This window comes from Etheostoma cragini, chromosome 5 (genome assembly GCF_013103735.1).
Source record: "Etheostoma cragini isolate CJK2018 chromosome 5, CSU_Ecrag_1.0, whole genome shotgun sequence".
Lineage (NCBI taxonomy): Eukaryota > Metazoa > Chordata > Actinopteri > Perciformes > Percidae > Etheostoma > Etheostoma cragini.
Window position 1 is genome coordinate 2,670,251 of NC_048411.1, and position 22,563 is coordinate 2,692,813.

At 41.5% G+C, this 22,563-nt stretch overlaps 2 protein-coding genes, 1 long non-coding RNA gene and 1 other non-coding gene across 6 annotated transcripts in view; 1 reads left to right on the forward strand and 3 right to left on the reverse strand.

Moving 5' to 3' along the window:
• fam189a2 (family with sequence similarity 189 member A2) overlaps nt 1–13,489 on the reverse strand; it is a 17,051-nt gene extending 3,562 nt beyond the window's left edge. The window contains exons 1-8 of the mRNA XM_034872943.1: nt 12,793–13,489; nt 10,464–10,520; nt 6,800–6,910; nt 3,832–3,948; nt 2,664–2,771; nt 1,159–1,292; nt 902–1,037; nt 63–132 (exon numbers count right to left, since the gene is read on the reverse strand). Coding sequence (XP_034728834.1) covers nt 63–132; nt 902–1,037; nt 1,159–1,292; nt 2,664–2,771; nt 3,832–3,948; nt 6,800–6,910; nt 10,464–10,520; nt 12,793–13,071 — 1,012 coding nt within the window. The 5' untranslated portion in view covers nt 13,072–13,489. The remainder of the gene's footprint in view (nt 1–62; nt 133–901; nt 1,038–1,158; nt 1,293–2,663; nt 2,772–3,831; nt 3,949–6,799; nt 6,911–10,463; nt 10,521–12,792) is intronic.
• LOC117945466 overlaps nt 1–20,729 on the forward strand; it is a 23,015-nt gene extending 2,286 nt beyond the window's left edge. Inside the window, exons 2-3 of the long non-coding RNA XR_004656818.1 lie at nt 16,094–16,097; nt 20,557–20,729. This is a non-coding gene — a long non-coding RNA (uncharacterized LOC117945466). The remainder of the gene's footprint in view (nt 1–16,093; nt 16,098–20,556) is intronic.
• Nucleotides 15,311–15,429, reverse strand: LOC117945569. Its single transcript, XR_004656837.1, has one exon. It is a non-coding gene; the product is annotated as a 5S ribosomal RNA (ribosomal RNA).
• The window catches only part of LOC117945458 (protein downstream neighbor of son homolog), a 9,017-nt gene continuing 2,552 nt past the window's right edge, over nt 16,099–22,563 (reverse strand). The window contains exons 4-13 of one of the 3 annotated variants that reach the window (XM_034872941.1): nt 22,224–22,402; nt 22,073–22,148; nt 21,478–21,580; nt 19,630–19,699; nt 19,086–19,229; nt 18,503–18,701; nt 17,027–17,096; nt 16,745–16,932; nt 16,184–16,343; nt 16,099–16,119 (exon numbers count right to left, since the gene is read on the reverse strand). In XM_034872941.1, the coding sequence (XP_034728832.1) occupies nt 16,203–16,343; nt 16,745–16,932; nt 17,027–17,096; nt 18,503–18,701; nt 19,086–19,229; nt 19,630–19,699; nt 21,478–21,580; nt 22,073–22,148; nt 22,224–22,402 (1,170 nt within the window). In that variant the 3' untranslated portion in view covers nt 16,099–16,119; nt 16,184–16,202. Of the gene's footprint in view, nt 16,344–16,744; nt 16,933–17,026; nt 17,097–18,502; nt 18,702–19,085; nt 19,230–19,629; nt 19,700–21,477; nt 21,581–22,072; nt 22,149–22,223; nt 22,403–22,563 lie in introns of all 3 variants that reach the window. The other 2 variants (XM_034872942.1, XM_034872940.1) reach the window with 2 other exon arrangements.

The following is a 22,563-nucleotide window of genomic DNA, read 5'->3' on the forward strand; positions in this document are numbered from 1 at the left end:
CCCCCCCCCCCCCCCATTGTTAACTGCCAATCTAGGGGACATGGCCCAACTCTCTGTCCTACCTCCAACAGAGGCTCCTGGTGCCGAGGTAGTTGGGTTTATAGTCAGCTCTGTCAGGGCGATGTCTGGCTCCTGAAACAAACAGACATTAGTATCGTTTTGCCCAGAAATAGGGCTGGGTATCCTTCAAAAACATTCAACAGCGGTACCGATGCCTATGTCAGACAACTTTATGAAAAGGATTTCAAAGGAGGTTGATCTTTTTAAACATGAAATCATGAGTAAAACTGCGTTAGCTAAACCCACCAGACTCTATGTAAAATTTTTAGCAATTTTTGCATCCTAAACTACACTTCATTCAAAGTTGACATAAACAAATAAAACTATGAAAAGTCGTTTTGGGTTGTCTTTCCACTTTTCCAACCATCACAACTCTAGTTTTGGTTGAAACAAACATACAGTTTAACAATTTACATGTAAAACATATTTTGGCTTTATACACGCTAAAAGTATTGTTTTTTTAAATAGAGTCTGGTGGGTTTAGCGGGCGCAACCTTACAGCTGTTTCTGGTATACAGAAAGGTCTCAAAATGTAAAATCTCTGTAGGGATCCTTTCCATAATGTTGTCAGACACTTAGTATATTAATCTGAGTTGTATTGCAGCCCGGTCTGTGGATGCCGTTTACAGCATTCTCATTTAATACTGGACCAATGTCAAAGGTGGTTGTTTCCATCAGTCTCTTACATAGAAATAGGGTCAAGGATTTAAAAAAGACAAAAGTACCCTTTAACAATTACTATCAGCCCATATATTGTTATCCGTTTTTCATCAACTTTAAAAAACTGAAAAATGCCGTCCGGGTTGGGCTCCAAGGTAACGGATGCGGATCTAAAGTGTACCTGTGTGACTGCATTGGTGGAGCTTCCAGCAACAACCTCGTATGGAGGTGGGGGGTCTAAAGGACAGAAGACCTCCACCCCTTTGATCCGGGCCCCGTAGATATGCGGGAGAGGGATCACACTGTCACCGAGGATCCTGAAACACACGAGTCAAACACATAGTCCGTGCCAAGTCGTGTTCTATCGAGCTAATGTGACAGAGCAACACTGAAAACAGGACTAAAGGAAAGAACACAGAGGACGGAGAGCAGCGTTACCGGCGAGCCAGGCGGGGGGTGTATGAGTAGAAAGTGGAGAAGTAGGAGGGGGGCGGGGCCGGGGCCACAAACTCATCTGGATCCGGGACCTGAGTCGGCTCCTCCCTTTGTTCAACTGTGGCCCTGTGCTCGTCCTATCACAGAGCAGGGACATGTGACATCACACAGCATGTTCGACGCTATTATATCCAACGCATTTTTGCATGTTTGTTTTGTTTTGTATGTATGATGTATATACATTTATTAAGTTATGGATTAAAAAAAAAATCTATTTCTAGACAGAGTTATTATGACTATGCGCTAGAGCTGTTTTTTTTTATTAGCTTTTTTCTGTCTGGCAAAGAAATGTTTTAAATGTTTGCGGTTTCTCTACGTTGGATTTTGTTTTTGGAATAATAAAAAAAAAAGAATACAAAATCAGATGCACTTCTTTAGAACTAAAGACAAACTATTAAAAGACACCACACAAACTATCTACGTGGTATCATAAGCCGAGGTGCAGGGCTTTCTACAGCTTTTAATGTAACATGGACAAAAAGTGCTTAACCCCCTGTTGATGATGTAAATAATCAGGACTGAATGAACTTGAGGTAAGACTTCAAAGCTGAGTATGAAGAAGAAGCTGGTGTTTGTAGCCTGTCATGTGCAAGTCAAGATGGGTTGTTAAAGGAATAGTTCAAAATTTCAGAAAATATGCTTATTTGCTTTCTTTTGCAGAGTGGGATAGGAAGATAAATATAATTTTAATATGTGTGCACTCCAGTCCCAACTGCAAACAGAAAACCATGACATATCACTTTGTACGCAGACTACACCCACGAGATACTACTAACCCCAGGAAGACCAGCAACCTCATCACCAGGGGCTATCATTAACAGCAAACTGCAGGCAATGAACCATGCTCATTCGCAGACCTGGGCCAGTTACCAGTTTCAAGGTTTGAACAAGTCACCGTTTCAAAACCACTAAAATGTTCTGTCATAGCGTTCCTGCGGTACGGGCTGTTGTTTTACAAGTCGTTAAGGACAGACATCCCTCTTCCTGCCATTGTGCAGTGTGTTAAAAAATAAAATACATTGTGTTCAAAAAAGTCGTTTTTTCACCCAGACATTTCAAAATATTACATTTTAAAGCTGTTATTGCAATTGTGTAAAAGCGTGACATTTTGGCTGAAGGTTGTCATACTGTAAGAATCTCACTCCAACCCACGCCGACTCATTAGTTTGCTGTTGGTAGGTGTATTTTTAAAAGATAGCACATAATGTGGCTATGGCTGATATTAGACATCTGACTTCTCAGATGACAGAAAACAGTTAATAGAAGCCAATAGAGAGGCAGAGTTCAGAGCTTCTGTTGCTTCATATGTCAGTTTGTAAAACTGAGACTGAAAGATGTATTCACAGTAACATCCTCATCTCATATGTTAGTTCTAATTTGGATATCTCCGATGCAGAAGGATTGAGGGTAGCTTTGGAGCAGCAGAGCTGCCTGTGCACTGGTCGTACCGTACACGGTGTTCTGGCGGTGAAGATCTGCAGGTATCTCAGGGCAGCAGCCATGAGGCACACGGCTGTGGTCAGAGCGTTGAGAGCACACAGCGCAAACAGCACTTTCTGGGAGAGGACAAAGACACAGGTCCGATCAAATATAGCAAACACAACTATTTGATTGATTGTTCACGATTAGAGAAGAGAAAGGGCTCCATATAGCCACAGGCTGCAGTGTCTGCTTTGCAGAAATGGATCAGAGGTGTATGAAATAATGCAGGAGAACAGTTGTATCTAGGTAGGTTAGGGTAGGTGGTAGGTAGGTGTTTGGGTGGGTAGGCAGGTAGGTAGATAGCTTTATTCATCCCAAAGGAAATTTTAAGCATCTAGTAGCAACCGTAACACAACAAACTAATATATAAACACATATGTCACCAGACATGTGAATAAAATAGATATCACTCACAGAAATGCAACGATCAAGGTAAGGTGAGAAACTATGGTAGACTCTGTGTGCAATGGTGAAAAACAAGTGTACAGTGCAGTAGATCATGATTAAATAATATCTGTGTCCAACACAACAACACACTCAGCTGACCATTAGCAAACACTTGGTCATCCTTTAAACCAGCTGAATATATGGAGGAAATGTAGAGAAAATATTAATTAAAGTCGACCATAACCAATACATTGATGTGTGTGTGTTCTGTGTTTTGACTGTAGCGTAATCTTCACTGTGTGTAGCACACGGGTGTTGGTGCAGTTGAAAACTAGTGCTCTTTACTGAGTCCACTATTCCTCCTGACTAATCATTGTCATTTGCCTGAATTAAGAGAGCTTTCACACCTGTAGTTCGGCGGTCTGGTCCTGGAGCAACATCTGTCTGTCTGCCGCTACTTTGGGGATTTCATCAACAAAAGCCAATTTAAAATTTGCCTAAAATTTCATTATTTTAAATAAACACTCTCCAACCAGTAGATGTGTGTACAGAAACACTAACTGTGATTAACGTAACCAGTCTGCAGTGATCTACAAATGAGTGAGTCTTGCAGTAGATGTGAATGCGGGCAGTGGTAGTCAGGGCGTATTCCCTTGTCGGCTGCCAGTGAGCCCAGCAGAGAAGGATGGATAATATAGCATAATATATATGATACTAATTACTTTATTTAGGATAGATATAGCGTACCTTAAGCAGGATCCTCATGGTGCTGCAGGAGTTGGCCGGGTGGAGCTCAAGCTTCTCCTCGGGACATCTGGGGCTGGATGAGAGGGAGCAGCAGTAACACACATCTCCAGCGTCACTCTGACACACACACACACACACACACACACACACACAGTTGATGTTGATATGATTTCTAAAATTCCTAAATTCATGATGTCCCACAAAGACCAAGGTCTCTTCATCAGGAGTATCTTAAAATAATACAATGTACAGAATTAACCAAACAGCTGAATCAACCAATCAGCCAGTTAATCATAATAATTTAATAATTTATACGGTTTATTGATCCCCAGTAGGGAAATTAAGATGGCAACTCTGTTGTGGCCATATGACCAGAGACGCAGGAATTTGGTTTTTGTACAGCATCGGAAAGAATCACGCAGAGCACAGTGTCAGCAGCGCAACATAGAGGCAGACATAACATAACAAACATTAAATAATAATCACAATGTTTTGACAATGAAGAGCTGTATCCATCACAAAGCAAGGTGTAGAAAATTTGAAATAATCCTTTTTATTCAAAATATATATCAAAGCACGCCTTCTTAGCTTCCCAATGTCTCCTGCTGTATATCTGATGACTGTTCTGATTCTATTTTATATATGTATATAGTTTTAAGGGAGTGTTTTTAATCCAAACCACCATCTTTTTTCTAAACTTATCTGTAGTTTTGGTGCCTAAACTTAACTGTCATCGCTGCATGACGCTCACTTTTCCCGGCTAAACCACATTACCACGGCCCCTAAAAGGAGGGTCATCTGGCGGTGCCTGAACCCGGCTCACAGTCACCTATTAGGTACACAACTTAACACAGTTATAACAGTGTTTATGGATTACATACTAATGTCTATAAATGTAGGAACAATGCTTTACAAATGATGAATTATTTAAAATACTCATGCTTCATACGGCCTTATTTTAATAATCTAAGCGCATGGCGCAGCTACGTTGTTAGTTTAACGGCGGAAAAAAGGGTCAGTACGCCAGGCGCATGGTTCAAAATGGTTGTACTCAGTGTCTTCATTAATGTCATTGGTGTGTTCCGGGTGAAACATGCAATCAATCTTCCATTCCCTTTAACAGCCAGGCGCATTTGGACCTTGGTGCATTCCTGTTATGATGGCAGATTTGCACCACAATATTTTTATTTTTAATCTTTTGCATGTGTGTGTGCTGCTGCGTGCACTGTGTGTGTGTAACAAGCATAGTGTGCACGCTGTGCACGAGCCTAGGAGCATTTTCCTAATGCTCTGTTAAAATAACAATGAAATGCTGCGTGATTGACTTTAGGTTTTTGTTGGTCAATGGCGTGGTCACCTGAACATGTACCTGAACACACCTCGCTGTAAGACCAGCACACCCACAATGTACCTGAACACACCTCCCTGTAAGACCAGCACACCCAGAATGCACCTGAACAAACCTCGCTGTAAGACCAGCACACCCAGAATGTACCTGAACACACCTCCCTGTAAGACCAGCACACCCAGAATTCACCTGAACACACTTCCCTGTAAGACCAGCACACCCAGAAAACACCTGGACACACCTCCCTGTAAGACCAGCACACCCAGAATGCACCTGAACACACCTCCCTGTAAGACCAGCTCACCCAGAATGCACATGAACACATCTCCCTGAAAGACCAGCACGCCCATGGGCAGAGGTGTTTTGCTATTTAACCCTCATGTTGTCCTGGGGTCAAATTTGCCCCATTTATAGTTTTTTCCCAAAAAAGCACCCACAACATTGAAAAAGTGGCAAAAATGTCAGATAAAGGCAATAATAGTGTTGAAAAAAACCTTTTTTATTGGTTGACAGGAAGACAACACAAGGGTTAAATGACGTGGGCATGGGACAGGAAATTAACAACTGCGTTGGTCTTAACATAGCAAAGAGATGGCCAACTTTCATTACTCAATGCCAGACCCTTAATCATTTCAGATTTGGGTCTAGATTTGCAGGCTAGTCCATACTGCGATTTTGATAAAATTGTAATTAATTGTGCAGCACTAATATCAACACTAGGTAACCACTGTGAAGCAGTGGCATTGGTGCGTAATTAAGACATGGCATAAGCCATGTAGCTCATTGCTGTCATTATGTTGTTTTACAGACATCAGCTGCTGGAGCATTGCTGTCATGTTTCTTTGGGAAATGAAGCCACACTTTGAACCATTTATTCCTCTCTGACATTTGATTCATTTATTTAGCACATGTTAAAAACAAGATGTTAAATACACGTACAATTTTAAAAAGTTTTTAAAACTTGCTAAGGAAACCCAGAAAACCCCAGGGGGCTTGGCATGTTGGGTTTCCTGATGTAATGCAACAAAAAAGGTAGTATATAGGAAATAAAAACATACAGTCTATGAAAAAGGCACAGGTGAATGGAACATTTAAATGAGGGGAGAAAATAAAGAATGAAGAAAGAAAGCGAGAAAAGGAAAAGTAATCTTTAAAAAGTATATATAAATAAACAGGGTCATGACTCCTTCTTGTTTCCAGCAGAGCAGACACATGATTCAGATAATGTCATTGTTTTGTGATGCGCATCTGTCATAAAAACATGCCGACATCGATAAAAAGAAACTGATAAACTCAGAGGCATATGATTCTGATGGATCGGACAATTTGGACCCGGATCTTGATTTCCGTCCCTACGCACTATTGGCCAGTGAGCCAGTGATTCATTCCCATCCAAAGGGATGAAATGATAAAAAGTGATTTCCATGTTAAATCACTATACTCTGTTTTAATTGCCATGTTCTATCCACGGGGAACTGGTTCAAGATGGAGTATCAAATTAGTAAGCATGATGTCATTTTCTATAGACTCACCACAGGAAGAACAGAGGGAAGAAGAGAAAGCGCAATCTACAAATGCTGAGACCCAAACCAGACAGGGACAAACGGGTAAGAGGCTCACCAGTTGGCAGCTGGTCATACTGGAAACCAGCTGGGCGCCCTGGCAGCACAGGATGAATCCAGCCAGATTAAGGAGCACACACACCACAGACAGCAGGACAAACACATTGACCTGGAGATGGAGGGATGGGGAGAGGGGGGTGGATGAAAAAGGAAGGGAAGATGGATTATTGTGGTTTAAAAACTTGTGTCCAACCCTGTGGACATACTCAGTACAAAAAAAAGTTGAATAAACATGATGCAATGTAGCATGGACCACACAGACAGGAGGGACACACTCAAATCCCAGGTTTGTGCAGGTTTCACCAAGACTTTTTATGACCTTTTTAGGGCCATTCTACATGACATTTAAGACCTTTTATCACAACATAAACCAAGCCCTAATTCACATAAATATGTGTTTTCAATTTATAAACTTGTACTTTCCCCCAGCTGAAGAATAAAATCTCTTTAATTTCTGTTTTACAATCCCAATGAGACTTAACATTGAAAGTGTAGTTTTTTACTCCTATTTTCTTTCAACTAACAAAAATGTCTTTTATGAGTGTCTTTCTGGATATGTACAGTATGTTGCGCAAGTTGATATCATCATGAAGATAAAAAATAATTTTTGTGCAGCCCTTCTATTAAATAATTATAATGATGATAATAATAATAATAGGTGAGGTCCAGCGCGTGAGTCCATTTTGGTAATTTTCAATGATTCTATTCATAAACGTCTTAATACACTACATTTGTTGAAAATCAGAGAACCAGTGTCATATCAAAACTAAAGTTATCTCGAGACACTTTACCACACTCTATAATTTATAAAGACCCAACAATTCCCCCCCAATAACATGGAAGCTGATTGGCTGCGATACAAGTTGCAAGTTGGTCTCATTTGAAGTCATAATACAGGAAAATTACATTTGGACTAGCAAAAGAAAGAGCTACAACACCACAGAATGAAAAAAGAGCATCAGAGGCAGCATTACATGGACATAGGAAAATTAAAAGTAAAGAAATGAATAGATATAGAATTTTAAGACTTTTTAAGTCCTAACATTTTGAGGAAGCCCTGAATAATTTCTTTTTGAGGTAAAAGCCATTTTCAAATGTAATGTTATTATGTTAGGTACTGAAAGAATACATGATACTGGATCAATTCAATGATCAACAATCTAATAACTTTGAAATGTGCCTTTATTTTGAAAGTCCCACTTTATATTTATTCTTTTTATTATAAAGAAATCGTTTTTTTTTTCATTTTAAATGTCTAAAAAAGCTCAGTAATAAAACAAACAACAAATCACATTTTAGTTGCTTTTTGTGAGTTGACTTAAATAGAACTGGATGTGTTAGATGGCCGTTAATGATATCTCAGGCCCATGAATTAAATCAAAAATCGTACCGGGGCTGACTTTGTGATTACAGAGAATATCGTAACGTTGTCCAAACAATATCAATTCTAGGGCTGCACCATATGAGGAATATTTCAATAAATGAACAGATATTAAAGTGTGCTCAGTTCTGCTGCTGTCAGACTTCAAGATCCAATGCAAGGAAATCATTACCAACGTTCTTCTATTGAACAAATTAGACATTGAATTGAATATAAACGTCTGCACTAAAAAAAGAATGACAGTTACATTTCAATGTGCAGTTTTCTACTGAAATTTTCTTTCAACTAACACCAAAAGCCAATGAAACGGTCTATTTGTGTGACATCCTGTAGTGTTCTTTACTTGCTCTGGTTTATTGGCATTTTTTTAAACCAATCACAATCATCATGGGCGGTGCCAAGCGCCGGACGGAGCCACGGTGCCTCTGCTATATAGTCTCAGGAAGGAACTTGTTTTGGTGGAACATGTGTACTTTCAGAAGTAGTTTTAGTTGTCAACAGAAAGCCCCGATTGGACAGATAGTCTAGCTAGCTGTCTGGATTTACCCTGCAGAGATCTGAGGACCAGGTAAGAGGCAGAGGTTAGAACGCCAACACAGAGACAGAGGACGGGGACGGACATCCAGCGGAATTTCCGGCGACACCACAACGCGTCGTGGATAAAGACTACCTTGCGCGGTAAACCAAACAGCAGATCAGGGTTAAATGCTGCGGGCAGGGATGGGACCGAGGGGAGCAGCCATCTCAGATCTCCATCTGCCTAGCAACATGACCACCTCCTTTTACTGTCCTGCTGCTGGGTGGAGCAACACCTTACTACTGACAGATGGAGGTTGGTATAATTATTGAATGACTTCTCCATTACAACTGGGTTTGTTGGGCTGGAATGTACAGATACACAAGCTGCTTGTGGCTGCTCAACCACTCTTTACTGCAGTATTAAACCACACTTGCTGATACCATGGTAACCACCAGTGTCACTAAATCTATCAGAAATGGTAATTATCACAACACAGGTGGAGCTGGTAGCTTGGTATGGGTGACCTCCCACATAAAGCATCCAAAGGAACGGTTTGACTTTATTATTTTTTTAGAATTTATATAGCGCTTTTCATGAACTCAAAGCTGCTTTACGGGGCAGGAAGATAACAAACCATGCACAACTAAACAAAACAAAACCAGATTCAGGCACAGATGAAAAGGATGGTGGGGGGGGGGGGGAGGCTACAGGTAGGCAGAGGTGAAGAGATGGGTCTGGAAGGGGGACCGGAAGATGGTCAGGGACTCAGAGGTGCGGATCTCTAGGGGGGAGGTAGCCTGGAGCAGGCTCTGTCCCCAAAACTGCAGAGTTTGAACTATTATGCCTCCATGTCTTTTTTTTTTTTTTACATCTTCATGTTTTTCCAGTCTTTACAGATTTGTTAATTAGCTTTTTTAGTTTTGAGTAGGTTTTCCTGTGTAAAGTATGCATTACCTTTTCTCCCTCCCGCCCATGGCACCCTTCATTAAGTATTCTGGCTGATCAGTTGTGGGGGATTTGGAAGAAACTCCTATTTAAATACACTTCTCCATATCTGTCTTTTTACATCTGATGTGTGAAATCATGTTCCACAGACAGCCAGCCATCCGCAGTTGTTTTTATTCCAACTGGTCACTAGTGCAGCTGCTTTCATTAGCTGTGTTTCCATAAATGTATTTTGATGCACATTTTGAAGTATTCCATTAAAAAAGCCTAATGGAAACGCCCAAATTTGATAAAACTTCCTCAACTGCAGGAAACGCTGGAGGCCGTTTTTGTGGAATGTGGAAAAAGAGATGATGCGTTAAATGGGATATGGAAAGACCCAATGTAGTGAACATTTAACTCACATGACCAATCAGCTGTTTCCTGCCAGCGTCTTGCTGCTGCATTAGAGTCATTACAATAAATCGTCTTTAACTTTGGACATGAAACATGGCCAACACTAGCTGACGTAAAAGAGCTCTTAAAACTTTCTCAATTGAACCAAGTCTATCAATTTTTGCTCCAAAGCAGTTGATCCTGGAACTAATTTGCATTTCATTTCAAAAGTTTGCTTTAACTTCACTTAACAATTGATTGATTGATTGAGTCTCCCCCTGAAGGAGTGCTGATCAATAGATGGGGGCGATGGAAACCTCCAGGTTGTTAGCTCTCAGTGGAACATGGTTGGACATACCTAGGTGATTATTTAACAGCAACACAACATTGTTATGACTGTAACTACTACTTTATAGAAGGTACCAAGACCATATCCCTTACCAGTAAGAGCATGGGCCTTCTCCATGTTGTGAGGCCCACAATGCCTGACAGTATGACCTGGGAACACATGGAGAAAAATATGTTCATGTGGTGCAACGTAGAACCCTACAAACAGATATATATATATGCACATACCTAACCCAATCTGAGCTCTGCTCATAAATCTCAATTGTTACTTTTTAACATGCCCTTCAGCGTCTCTGCAAACCTGCAAAAACATTGTGTGTGTGCGTGTGTGTGTGTGTGTGTGTTTGACTAAGCAGGCCACATCCTGGAATGTGGGACATCTGCATTAATGGGGCTAGTACCATAAATTGGCCAGTTGTCCATGAGTGTCCTCCTTGAGGCCATTTCCTGGCTCAGAGATCTGAGTTCCCTGTGAAAACTGAAGTCACCAACTCTGAAGAAATTCAACCCCCAATACTAAAAATATACAGCTTCCCCCTCTCTCCACCACAGTCCATGATACAGGCCACCAACATCCATGTTTGGCAGCTTCCTGGCAGTAATCATTGCCCTACAATAGCACAGCGTACTGTCCTGTGTTACAAACGGTGTGAAACACAGGAATGCTGCAGCAGAGACTGGAGAGGATAGTGAGAAGCTTTATCCCTTAATAGCTTTCAATTGATGGAGATACATAACATGTGCAAAGAGGCATTCTCTGCAGAAGCTAAGGGCATTTAATCCTCTCCACAGACTGGAAAGGCAGGAGAATGAGATGGGGCGGGGGGTTATTATTATAACTAGTGATCATAAAATGTTTTGTGAAAGATGCCAATTGTCTGTAATAGTCCAGCATTTGGTTTACATCTTACATCTGTTTCTCCAAGCCTCTGTTTTTTCTCATGCTTTTGACTGGAAGCATGAGAAAAAACGCTGACCTAAGTAAAATAATGCACATCTGTCTTGCAAAATCAAATATCACGATATTTTTGACCAAAAACTTCCATATCGATATCACAACGATATTGTAGTGATGACTATTGGTGCTTTTACAAAATACTTATACAAGGAGATTTTAGATAAGTAATCATCAGTAACGTGGATATAATAACTAAGTGGGTAATGGCAAATAATAGAACAGTTACAACAGTCTGGTAAATTCAGAAATGACATAACTTTACTATTATGCAGACTTTTAAACCAGGAAAAGACAACCCTTATGTCATATTGGCCTACAATATTACAATATCCAAAATCTAAGACGATATCTTGTCTCATATCATGATATCAACAGAATATTGATACAGTGCCCAGCTCTACATCCTGCATATTTATTGAATATATTGTTCATGTCACAGGGACGGCAGACAACAGCTGTGTGGAGTAGAGTCCCATGTCTTCATGAGTAACATACAAGTCAAGCTGCAAGTCTTTCAGGTCTCTAAAATGAACCCTGTTAAAAGGACATTTGCATTTGAACAAGTCCAACCACAAGCCTTTTTAACGCACGTTTTAAGTCAGTCGAGACAAGTCAAAATGTCAAGTCAGGTGGCAGGTCTTTCTTAGGTGCATACAAGTCAAACTGCAAGTCCTAATGTCTCCAACTGACCCCTGAATGAAACTGCCTTTGAAAAAGTGTCTTGTTACAAGTGGTTTTATTTTGTGAGACCAAGTCCCTATAAAACATTCATCTGTCATTGAAAAACAATAATCTGACAGTTCATTATCTACATCCCTTTATTTGGTTGTCAAATTGAAAGTGAGCACACCTGAAATGTTGCTAATAGCCATTCATTGCACATGTGCTCATGTGCTTCATCTTTGACTTCCGTAGGCTACTGTGTGCACAACTACAGTAGAAGCAGGTGTGTAAACTGTGTCATGCAGTTTGTTTGGGTAATACGTAATTCTACCATTTGTCTTTGTTTTTTCTTCGAAATAAATCTGTAGGTGTCTGTCAGACTGCAGCCTTTGGACGGTGTAACTGCAGATAATTAACCCCAGAAGTGTCTTGTGTTGTAGGGTGTCGTTTTCTTTGACAGAGACCTGTACTGCGCACACTACAGTGAAATAGTAGGCTAACTAGCACTCCAATGGCTCTTACAGTAACGTGATCCTCGAGGAATCATTATGTCATATCCCTGAACCCGACTGGGTGACAGTATTAATGGAACCAGTCACAGTGGCTGCAGCTCATATGTTTTTGCGATACGTTAGTGTTTTATTTTTGTCGTCGTTTCCGTTTTAAAATGGTAAATATAAAACTGCCCTTGCCCATCTGTAGGGTGTATTCACATTACTTAGCCAATTGAAATAGGCACAATTGTCATAAAACATGAAATGTCATACACACTGGTGATACACAAGCCAGGGGGTAACTTACCGAGGAGCCTGCCCAGAAGGGACACGAATTTCGGATTGGGGGTGAGTTGCTGAGGGACAGAGCTCCAAAGCACAGCGCCACCATGGAGCCGCCGAGAAGCAGCTGCAACAAGCCCAGCGAGAGCAGCGGCCGCCCGGGCAGCAGCAGCCGAGAACCGCCGCTGGCAGTCCGCGAAGAGGCGGACAACCCCCGGGGTCGGTTTCGGTAAGACGGCTCAGCGAGCTGAGAAGCCCCGATAACAGGACAGCAAGACCCCGGCAACACAACCGGGAGCGACATGTGAGGCTCGACGGGCACGACGAAAAACAAAGAGTCTCCCGGAGCTCGAGCTCCTCCACAGCAGCGTTGTTTTTACGGATAGCGGGGTGGATCCTCGCGGAGTTCTCTGGAGCTGCTCGATGCTCCCGCCATGACGGTGTCCAGTTCGAAATAACAGGCTCGCGCAGCGCAACGGCTCGGATTGACTTTCACATATTTGGGCAGCGAGTTGAGAAAAGTCCTGACGGGGGAGGGGCAGAACAGGCCATGTGTGACATGTAACATGTAAACAGGCAGGGTGTCTTCTTGTCATCTGCAAAATATACTGAAATATCCTGAAATACAATGCACACTTGAGGCCTTGCAGAGCATTACACACACGTATTAAATAAGCTACAGTTTACATTTGTTTACCATTGGAGGGGCCATTCTGCATCAGGCCCGTGTGCAAACTTGTAAAGGGCAAGGGCTGAAATAGAAAAGGAGCCCCCACCACCCATATGTAGGAAACTTCAAACTAAATAATTATATTCAAATGCTAGCTACCTGTTTTAATAACTCTTAGCTATACAAATTTGAACAATTTAATAATCTATAATTTGCCTAAAAATAACATCACCACGATGGTCAGCAACAGATGAACATAACTCAATTTAACTGCCCCCCCCCCCAACAACAACCCTCCTAAAATAAAAACTACACACACTCCTGACTACATCAGTGGTGCTGAGGAGGAACTGGTGAAATAGTTTCAAGTTCCTGGGAATCAGAGAGATCCTGACATGGTCGTCTCACATCTCTACGCTGGTGAAAAAAGCTCAAGAACGACTGGATTCCTTGAGGAAGTATAAGAAGGCCAAATTCAGCTTTTACAGAGGAGCAATAGAAAGCATCCTGACTGGAAACATCCCAAACTGGCATGGGATGTGCACGGCCCAGGACCAGGACCAGGACCAGGACCAAGACCAGGACCTGAGGGCTCTGCAGCGGGAGATTAAAACTGCTCAGAGGATCATTGGTACCCATCTCCCGAGCATCAGTGATATCGGTGAGGTGAGGTGCATGCGCGGAGCCCAAAGGATCCTAAAGGACAGTATGATCCTAAAGGACAGGGAATGATGATGATAACTATAAACTATAAATAAAAAAAATAAAAAATGAAATGAACAACCATAAATACGTGTGTATGAGTAATCTTGATTTGAAACAGTTACCACAGGCACAATACAGTCAGTCATTTAAATAATGCCATCTGCTGGTAGAAAGGGGGACAGTCCGGTCCACTACGGTGGAAACCACATTAAATATTAATGTAATTATTTAATATAGCGCTAACTGTAACAACCCTATATTACCAACTGTATTGAACCCCACAATAAGCTAATTAAACAGGGCTGGGGATGTGTACGTGGATAGGCACGATATTAAATAACTGTAATGAACTACTGTTGCTGACATATTTCTTTCAGTCCAGGTTCATAAAAATACGGAAGAGGATTAGGGCCACTGGTGAAATTTTATTGTCAGTTCTGACTTTTTTCAGAATTCTGAGATTATAGTCAGAATTCTGAGAATAAAGTCAGAATTTAAAGTCTTTAAAGTCAAAACTCTGAGAAAAAAGTCAGAACTCAGAAAAAATGTTCACCAGTGGCCCTAATCCTCTCCCGTATTCTTTCAATGTAGATCTTCAAACGGAGAAATGAAAATAAGAATTTCAAAAAAACTAAAACGGACCGTTATTTGAAATTGCTTTAGTCGTTTTTCGTTTTTTGAATTCAGAAACCAAAACGGGAGAACGGCTCTTTTTTTCATCGTTTCTTTGTTTTTGGTTGGGAACGACAAACGACAAACGGTGGTTTTCTCGTTATTTTGTTTTGTGGTTCAAACGGAAAAAACAAACGATCAAAACGTACACGGACCCTGTTGCCATACTTATGAATACTTTCATTTCTTTCCATGTTTCTATTTTTCATTACTGTAATTATTTCTCCATTGTTTTTACCACTGTCTTTAATGAGATTTAGGTGACTTGTCGGGATCTGTGAATTTGCATCATCCAGAATATAGTATTTAGTTCTGATGTGGTCAAACTGCAAGCACTTTGAACTGCTACTTGAATTGTTGAACACTGTAAGATTGCTTATTTCAGTTGTAAATAAAGATGTTGCTTCCAAGAAAAAAATACTTGCGTCCTCTGTAGTCTCCTTGTCAGCTCTGCTTCCAGCGAAGAGGTAGCAGCAGCGCCCTCTGGTGATGAAAAAGCTTACAGCACCGGGTATTCCCAGGCGGTCTCCCATCCAAGTACTGACTCGGCCCGACCCTGCTTAGCTTCCGAGATCGGACGAGATCGGGCGTGTTCAGGGTGGTATGGCCGTAAGCGAGAGAATGCACTGAAAACAAGCTATTTCTACATGTGAAAACCTGAAGGTTCTCAATACTCTTGAAATACACAGCTTGGGGTTGAGGATTACTGAACTACATGTTATCACATTATTAATGCACGTAAACATTATGCAGTAGCTTGCTAGTAGTACTTCATTCACCTTGGAATCAAGGAGTTGAATTGTGTTTTGCTCTCTTTTAGCACTATAATTAGCACTTGTGTTTTTAAGACTTCTTTGATTTGGTTTGTTCCCAATTGATTCATTTATTTAGCCTGTATCAATACTTATTTATTTCCATGTTTCAATCCCAAAAGTGGAAGGTCATAGATATAGACTTGTGTTCACGTTATATTCATATGATGCTGCTTTCAACCATCTATTTGTATTATATGTTCAGAAGGCGCTTTACAAATGAAGTAAATTTTCTTCTTTGAGTTTTAATGGCGGCTGGCAAATATCACTGCCAGCTTATTCCTGTGACCGGATGAAAAAGAGATACTAAAAACTAATATTAGTAACATACAATCTTGACATGCAACTTCAAAATTACCAACCCTCAAAACATTTCACAGAATGTGCAGTATGCATTTAAAAATATTTGATTTATTAAAACTGAAAATAAAACCAATTACAAGCAATTAAAAACATTTTCAAAGAAGGTAAGTAAACAATGCATTAATTAACGTTTAAAAGTCAGAACAATGTGATCATTTACTTTAAAAAAGAGGAAGACAGTTTGTATTTTAAAAGAAGACTCCGAGCAGACAGTCAGTTCTTCCAGGTGTAGCTGTAGTTGTTCATGTTGATGTGAGTCAGAGCCGTCTTCCCCAGGCCCGAGGTCTGCTGGAGCTGCTGGAGGGCGGCAGGATGGAGACCACAGCCGGACAGGTCCACAGACCCAACAGGACTCTGCAGACAGAGAGACAGACAATTCAACACAAGTACTTTACTAAGCAGCTAAAAACACATTTACATGTCAGCATTAGAACTATTTTTTAGGTATGTAGTTTGCACTCTCTATGAGTCTTTTCGAATCTCCTTAGTTTTAGCTTCTTTTTCTGCTCTTTGTTTTATTGCTAATCTTTTTGCTTCAGTGCTGTATTGTTTTGTGCTTGTGTTGTCTTGTTTCTTTGTATTTAAAGACAGCCTTTTTAACAGTGAGACCAGGGGACTACACATTAACACACAGCCTTTTGGTCAACTCTGGCATTGTTAACCCATGTAGAATCATGTGTTGTATTAATGTGCTCGGTGCCCTTTAACCAACTGAATGAATATAATCAAAATCTGTGTACAGAAAGCCGTCTTACCTGCTGCAGCGTGGGTGTGTGTGTGTTCACGGTGGCGGTGGGTGTGTGTGTGTTCATGGTGGCGGTGGGTGAGTCAGAGTTCATGACGGCTGTGGGGGTGTGTGTGTAAAGAGCAGCCGAGAAGTTTCCTTTCTGTGCAGGTCGAAGGAGAGTAGTGATGGCGTGGAGAGACGAGGGAAGGATCGGTCCTAAAAGACAGGAGAAATTACATTAGGGGACCTCCAAAGAGCGCTCCACCTAAGACTTCAGATGTTCAGTAAATATGAAACACACATAATATACCTGTGATCTCCAGACTGCTGATGTCGTGGAAGGTAGAACCAACCTGGCTCTTCACATTCACACTGCGTGCCTGAAAAGAAACACAGAGAGAGAGAGAGAGAGAGAGAGAGAGAGAGAGAGACACAGTAATTGACCAGATGGTAACCGGAATTGGTCGATTGTTACGTGATCGGCCAGGACCGGCGACCAGCCGGTTTGACAGACTTATGACAGTTTTATGCTAGTCAAATCATGGATGAATTAAGAGAACTGGCTACTGCGTTCAGCGCAAAGCTCCATTCATTGTGGTGTTCATGGAAAACTCATGGACTCGCTGTTTTATTGTCTAAAATATAGACAAAAAAATTAAATATAATGTTAAACGTTGTGTTTTCGTTGTTCCCAAAGGCGGTGACCCGTTTTGCAAGGCCGTCTAAAGAACAGAGTCCCATTTGGACGCTGAAGTGACGTACATATTGGACGATGGAATTGCCGAGCACTCTTCCTCAAGTTGGGCATCACCTTGCCTGATGGGTCCTTAATCGTACAACACCACCAGGCTTTGTACCAATATATGCAAGGTAAATGCAGACTAAACCACATTCCTTTCTACTATTGTGGCTGGAAGACTGCATTGACCAGGTAGGCTATGCCTAGGACCTAAACAAGTTTGAGCTACTGAAATGATATCGGCAGGTCTGGTTTCCAAATGGAAAATTACATTTAACCAATGATTTTCATAGTAATTTTTCATTATAAGATCTTGTCAAAGTGTCTGCGTTCATAACGCCAAATGAGCGCAACTCCTACAAGGTCATGCCTTTTGGGTTGCGTAATGCACGGTCCAACTTTTCAAAGGTTGATGGCCAAAGTTCTGGGAGATTTGTAAGGTTGTACAGTTTATTTAGAGGACGTAGTGTGTTCTGACACATGGTTCCAGTGCTCTGTTCAGCCGCTTGGACGAGGCGCGCCTCACCGTCAACCTTGCCAACACGGAGACAATAAGAAAGGTTTCCTTCTCATTTAACTCAGATTAATACCGTATTGGTCCACATATAAGACAACCCTGATTAAGACTCAGATCTAAACCGTCTCCGTTTCCGTCAAAGCACCGGAACCCAGATGACATGAAGTAATTGTAAATCATTCAATGTTACATTAGTAACAATATTCAGTAACCATAATACAGCTTATTTTCTGCCACATGGCATCATTTTGTCATAGACTACATGCCACTTACAACACCGTAATACAGCAGAGATCTTATTTATTGATATTGATGGATTTCAATATTGATTGATCCAGCTTAACGTTAGGCTACTACAAGGTACTGGATGACAAGTAGCTAATGCTGGGTGTATAATGTTAGCTAGCTAACGCATTACGACATCGTTCAACAGAGTCATTACGGTTAACAGCACTGGGCTAACCTGTACATAAATGATTTCATTTTCCCTTTATTGACTTATTCATCAAGACATCAACTATTATGCCTACCTTAAGTGTTTGCATGGTGGCCCCTCTGAAGGCGCAGGGGGCCAGCAGTGTCGGGGGTAGTCCGGCCTGGGAGCCGGCGGCCGCCACCAGACTCTTACAGCTCATCAGGAAGTTGATGAGGGTGAAGGTGTGTGAGCCGTCCACACACACCAGCGACTCGGGCCGGTGGTCAACACACACCGTCTGACCCTCTTTACGACTGCACCATGAGTCAAGGGGTCACTCATTCTTCTCTAAGGGCCGACTATAACAGTTATGTTCATCTTGGATTAATGTGTGGATTATTGTCTGGGTGAATGGATGAGTTGCTTAGTCCCTAAAATGGGGATAAGAGTTTCCCAAAGCCCAAGATTATTTTGTCTACAACTCAAAGATTTTCAATTAACTGTCAAAGAGGAGAGAGGAAATTAGAAAATTCTAAACAAAATGAGTAATTTTTCATAAAACAATGACTCAAGATGTTTAATCAGTTATCAAAATAGTCGGGAGATTAATTTAATATACTTGACAACTAATCCATTCATCCCTGCATTTCTATGTGTTAGTTGTGCAAGAGCAGAGACTGAGAGCAGCAGGAGGATACAGTTGAATGGAGATGCTGTCTGGCTTCTTGATTTTATCCTCAACTCCCATCTCCTTCAGCCAGGAAAAGCTGCCGTCTTCATCATCACCGTCCTCTTCCTCATCAGCCGCCGGACTGTCCTCACCCCCTTTCAGCTCACAAAACCTACAATTCAAATAAATATCAATTAGATTGGACTTTGTTGACTTTCATTTGATAGGGTTTGGGTTAGAACAGTGCCTGTTTGGAACGGGCCGATGGCTTGGCCTGCGGTATTGCTTCTTAAAGAATTCTTCAACACCATATTGTCCCCCCAAGAATACTGTATTTACCTGATAGAGAAGGCTGCAAAATGTATCATCCACACAATTAAATGAAACATGTGTAGTGTAGGGCCACAGGTGTAGTGTAGGACCACAGGTGTAGTGTAGGGCCACAGGTGTAGTGTAGGGTCACATGTGTAGTGTAGGGCCACAGGTGTAGTGTAGGGCCACAGGTGTGGTGTAGGGCCACAGGTGTAGTGTAGGGCCACAGGTTTAGTGTAGAGTGGAGGCAGCAGACTCACTCTGTCTCCTTGTTCAGCTTGTGTTGTTCCTTGCTCCTCTTCTCCACCAGAGGCAGACTGAACTCGATACCTGAACAGGAACACAACATCATTGCATTAATGTAGAGCTATAGTCATAGTGGTGTTTCTGCGAGGCAGAAAACGTCATCACATCTTTGGAAACAAGCACAAAGGCTCCAAAAGTGGTTACCCTGTGGCTCTGAATTATTGTATCTCATCTGCATAATTCTTCATGAACAACCCAGAGTCAAGCAGCCTTAAATTTTAAATACTGTATGTGTTCAGAGAGAGACACCACACTGGGAAAAGAAAAAAACATTTTGGTGGAGAGTCTGGAGAGATTCTTTTGTCAAAGCCAAAAGAGCCTCATAGAAAGAGTGTTATACAGTTAATGAGTAGAGTAACTAAATGTAATTTTTTGCTGCCCTTTGCTGTTTAACCTAGATGTGTTTAATTCTGTCTTCTACATGTGTTTTTACATGAATATGTGAAGGGCTGAAAGTTGGACCCATTTCAGTGTTTTTACATAAATGTTGTGAGCCAGTGGGGGCTGGAGCCAGGACCCTGTGGAAGGTCCAGGGGAGATGACCCTAGGAGATAGTTCTGTACTTATTAAAGTAAAATGCATCAATCTGGTGCAACTAGAGAGCAAGATTTAGAGGCTAGATCTTTGAAGAACTTGGTAAAATATTTTACAAATAAACACTACAGTATATACTGCAACAGGCTGTTCCAACCTCTTCACTTGGGAGCCAAAATGAAAAACAAGTCCACATGCTGCTCAGGTAGGGCCAAGGTTGTCATCGTTAAAGGAAATGAACGAAATAACAAAAACTAGGTGGGAAAAAAACATTGTCATAAACTGAAATAAAAACAAAACAAGGCAACTGTAATGTCTGTTTGCAAAACTAACTAAAATTAAATTAGATGTCTTTAGTTTTTGTCTTTGTCAATGTCTTTCATAGAGCAAATAACATTATATCTTTCAGAGTTGACATTTCCAACCATAGACCTGTTTTATTCTGGGTTTCCGACTGGAAACCCAGAAATTCCGACATTCCATGTAAAACTGAACACAACATAGTCCGTGCCCCTCGGTTGGCATCGTGGTGGTCCCAAAAGTTGGAGGAAAGTGGCAGAGATCTACAGTATTTTGATTATGGATTATGGTCAGATTAAGCAAGTGCCTTGAGGAGGAAGGTGGTAAAATATGTGGTAGGGCTGTGCAATTATTTGAATTTTTATTTCAATTGGCGAGCAAAAAAGTCCAATCCAACTCCGCTGTCTGGGAAAAGTTACTGTTAGCTAACCCTGCGGCCCCTCTGCCTCTGTTCCCACCCCGCTGGGGTAGATGTTATATTCCCCCGACACACTGTATTCCCTTACTGATTAAAACTTTTTCCATCTTAGTGGGGGTGCTTAGGCCTACCGCTTTAAACCAACATGAAAAAACATAGTATTGTTCCCTCAGCATTTAGTTTTTTTTTTTTTCTTTCTTTCTTTCTGTCTTTCTTTCTTAGGTAGCTAGTAAATAAGCCCACTGAGGGCAACATTATAGTTCATATTCAGACAAATACTCTGGGGCCAGACCATTTAAAGCCTTAAAAACAAACAAAAAATGAAATCTTAAAATCTAAAACGCACCGGGAGCCGACGCAGGGTGTAGAAAACGGGAGTGATATGTGCACGTCTAGATGTATTAGTTAAAAAGCCAGCAGCAGCATTTTGCAGAAGTTGAAGACGTGAGATGGACACCCATCCATCAGTTAATATCATGTTGAGGATGTATAAGATCAGAAAAGCCTTCGTATTGGGAACAGTGAAGATGAGGTGCGGGGAGCGACTCACCTTCAGCCTTCATGGCCTCTCGGAGCCCCCTGGTTGTCGGAGAGATGAAAGCAGTGATGGAGCTGGAGCCCCCGAGACCTGCGGCCCTGAACAGCACTGTCAACTGACAAACACCCCGAACATTCGATCAAAACAAGGCAAACGTGTTTTCAGATGCAACTATCCCATTTCAAAAAAACAATGTATGTCCAGTAGGGATGTAAGCATGCGTGGTTTAAATGTGTATATAAACGTGTAAAAATGCTTTAATTAATCTTTTTCAGTTTTTAAATCTACATTTGATCTAACTTGTCTTCAGATGTCACTACGTCTTCTTTGATTTATTACAAGTGTTTTTATTTATTTAGTTATTTTGATGTGGGATTTGATTTAAAATTCGAATTTCTGTAAAGGACAAAATACAGTTTCAGTGTCACTTTTGGTAAGAGGACACATATGTTGTTTTGCAAAGTTTATAGAAAAAAAGGAAGAATTCTGACTCATTTGTCTGCATCTCATTCTGTTGAAAAGTCAACTTAATGAATCAGGAGTTGAGTGTAGTGTAACATTCCTAGTGTTTAAAATCCATAAAGATGTGTGATGTCTTCATCGGTACCTGATAGGAGCATAGGTAGAAGTAGGGACAGAGTCTGGCCTTCAGCAGACTGTAGAGAGACGACAGACTCACCGACCTGGAGAACACAAAGTCGTATCAGACCTTTACAAGACTCGTGTGTGTGTGTGTGTGTGTGTGTGTACTAACTGACCATTCAGTCATAAGGCTTTGCTGCAGAGCCCGGTCCTGTGCCCAGGGCGTGCTCTTCCCCGTGAAGTTCCTGTCTGCGTTGATCCGGGGGAACAGAGAGATCCAGGACAGGGAGGGGTGCTGCCAGTACACCAGACTCTGCTGGAAGGCACAGCGGAGCTCCGAACACACCCGCGGGTCCTGCAGGGGACAGAGAGAGACAGGGACGGGCTGTCTCTAACATAACAAGCACCAACCCCAGTCTGGAGGCCAAACAGGCAGAAATTTAGCATCAAGGTCAAGTGTTCATAAGGGTGCGTGTGTGTGTGTGTGTGTGTGTGTGTGTGTGTGTGTGTGTGTGT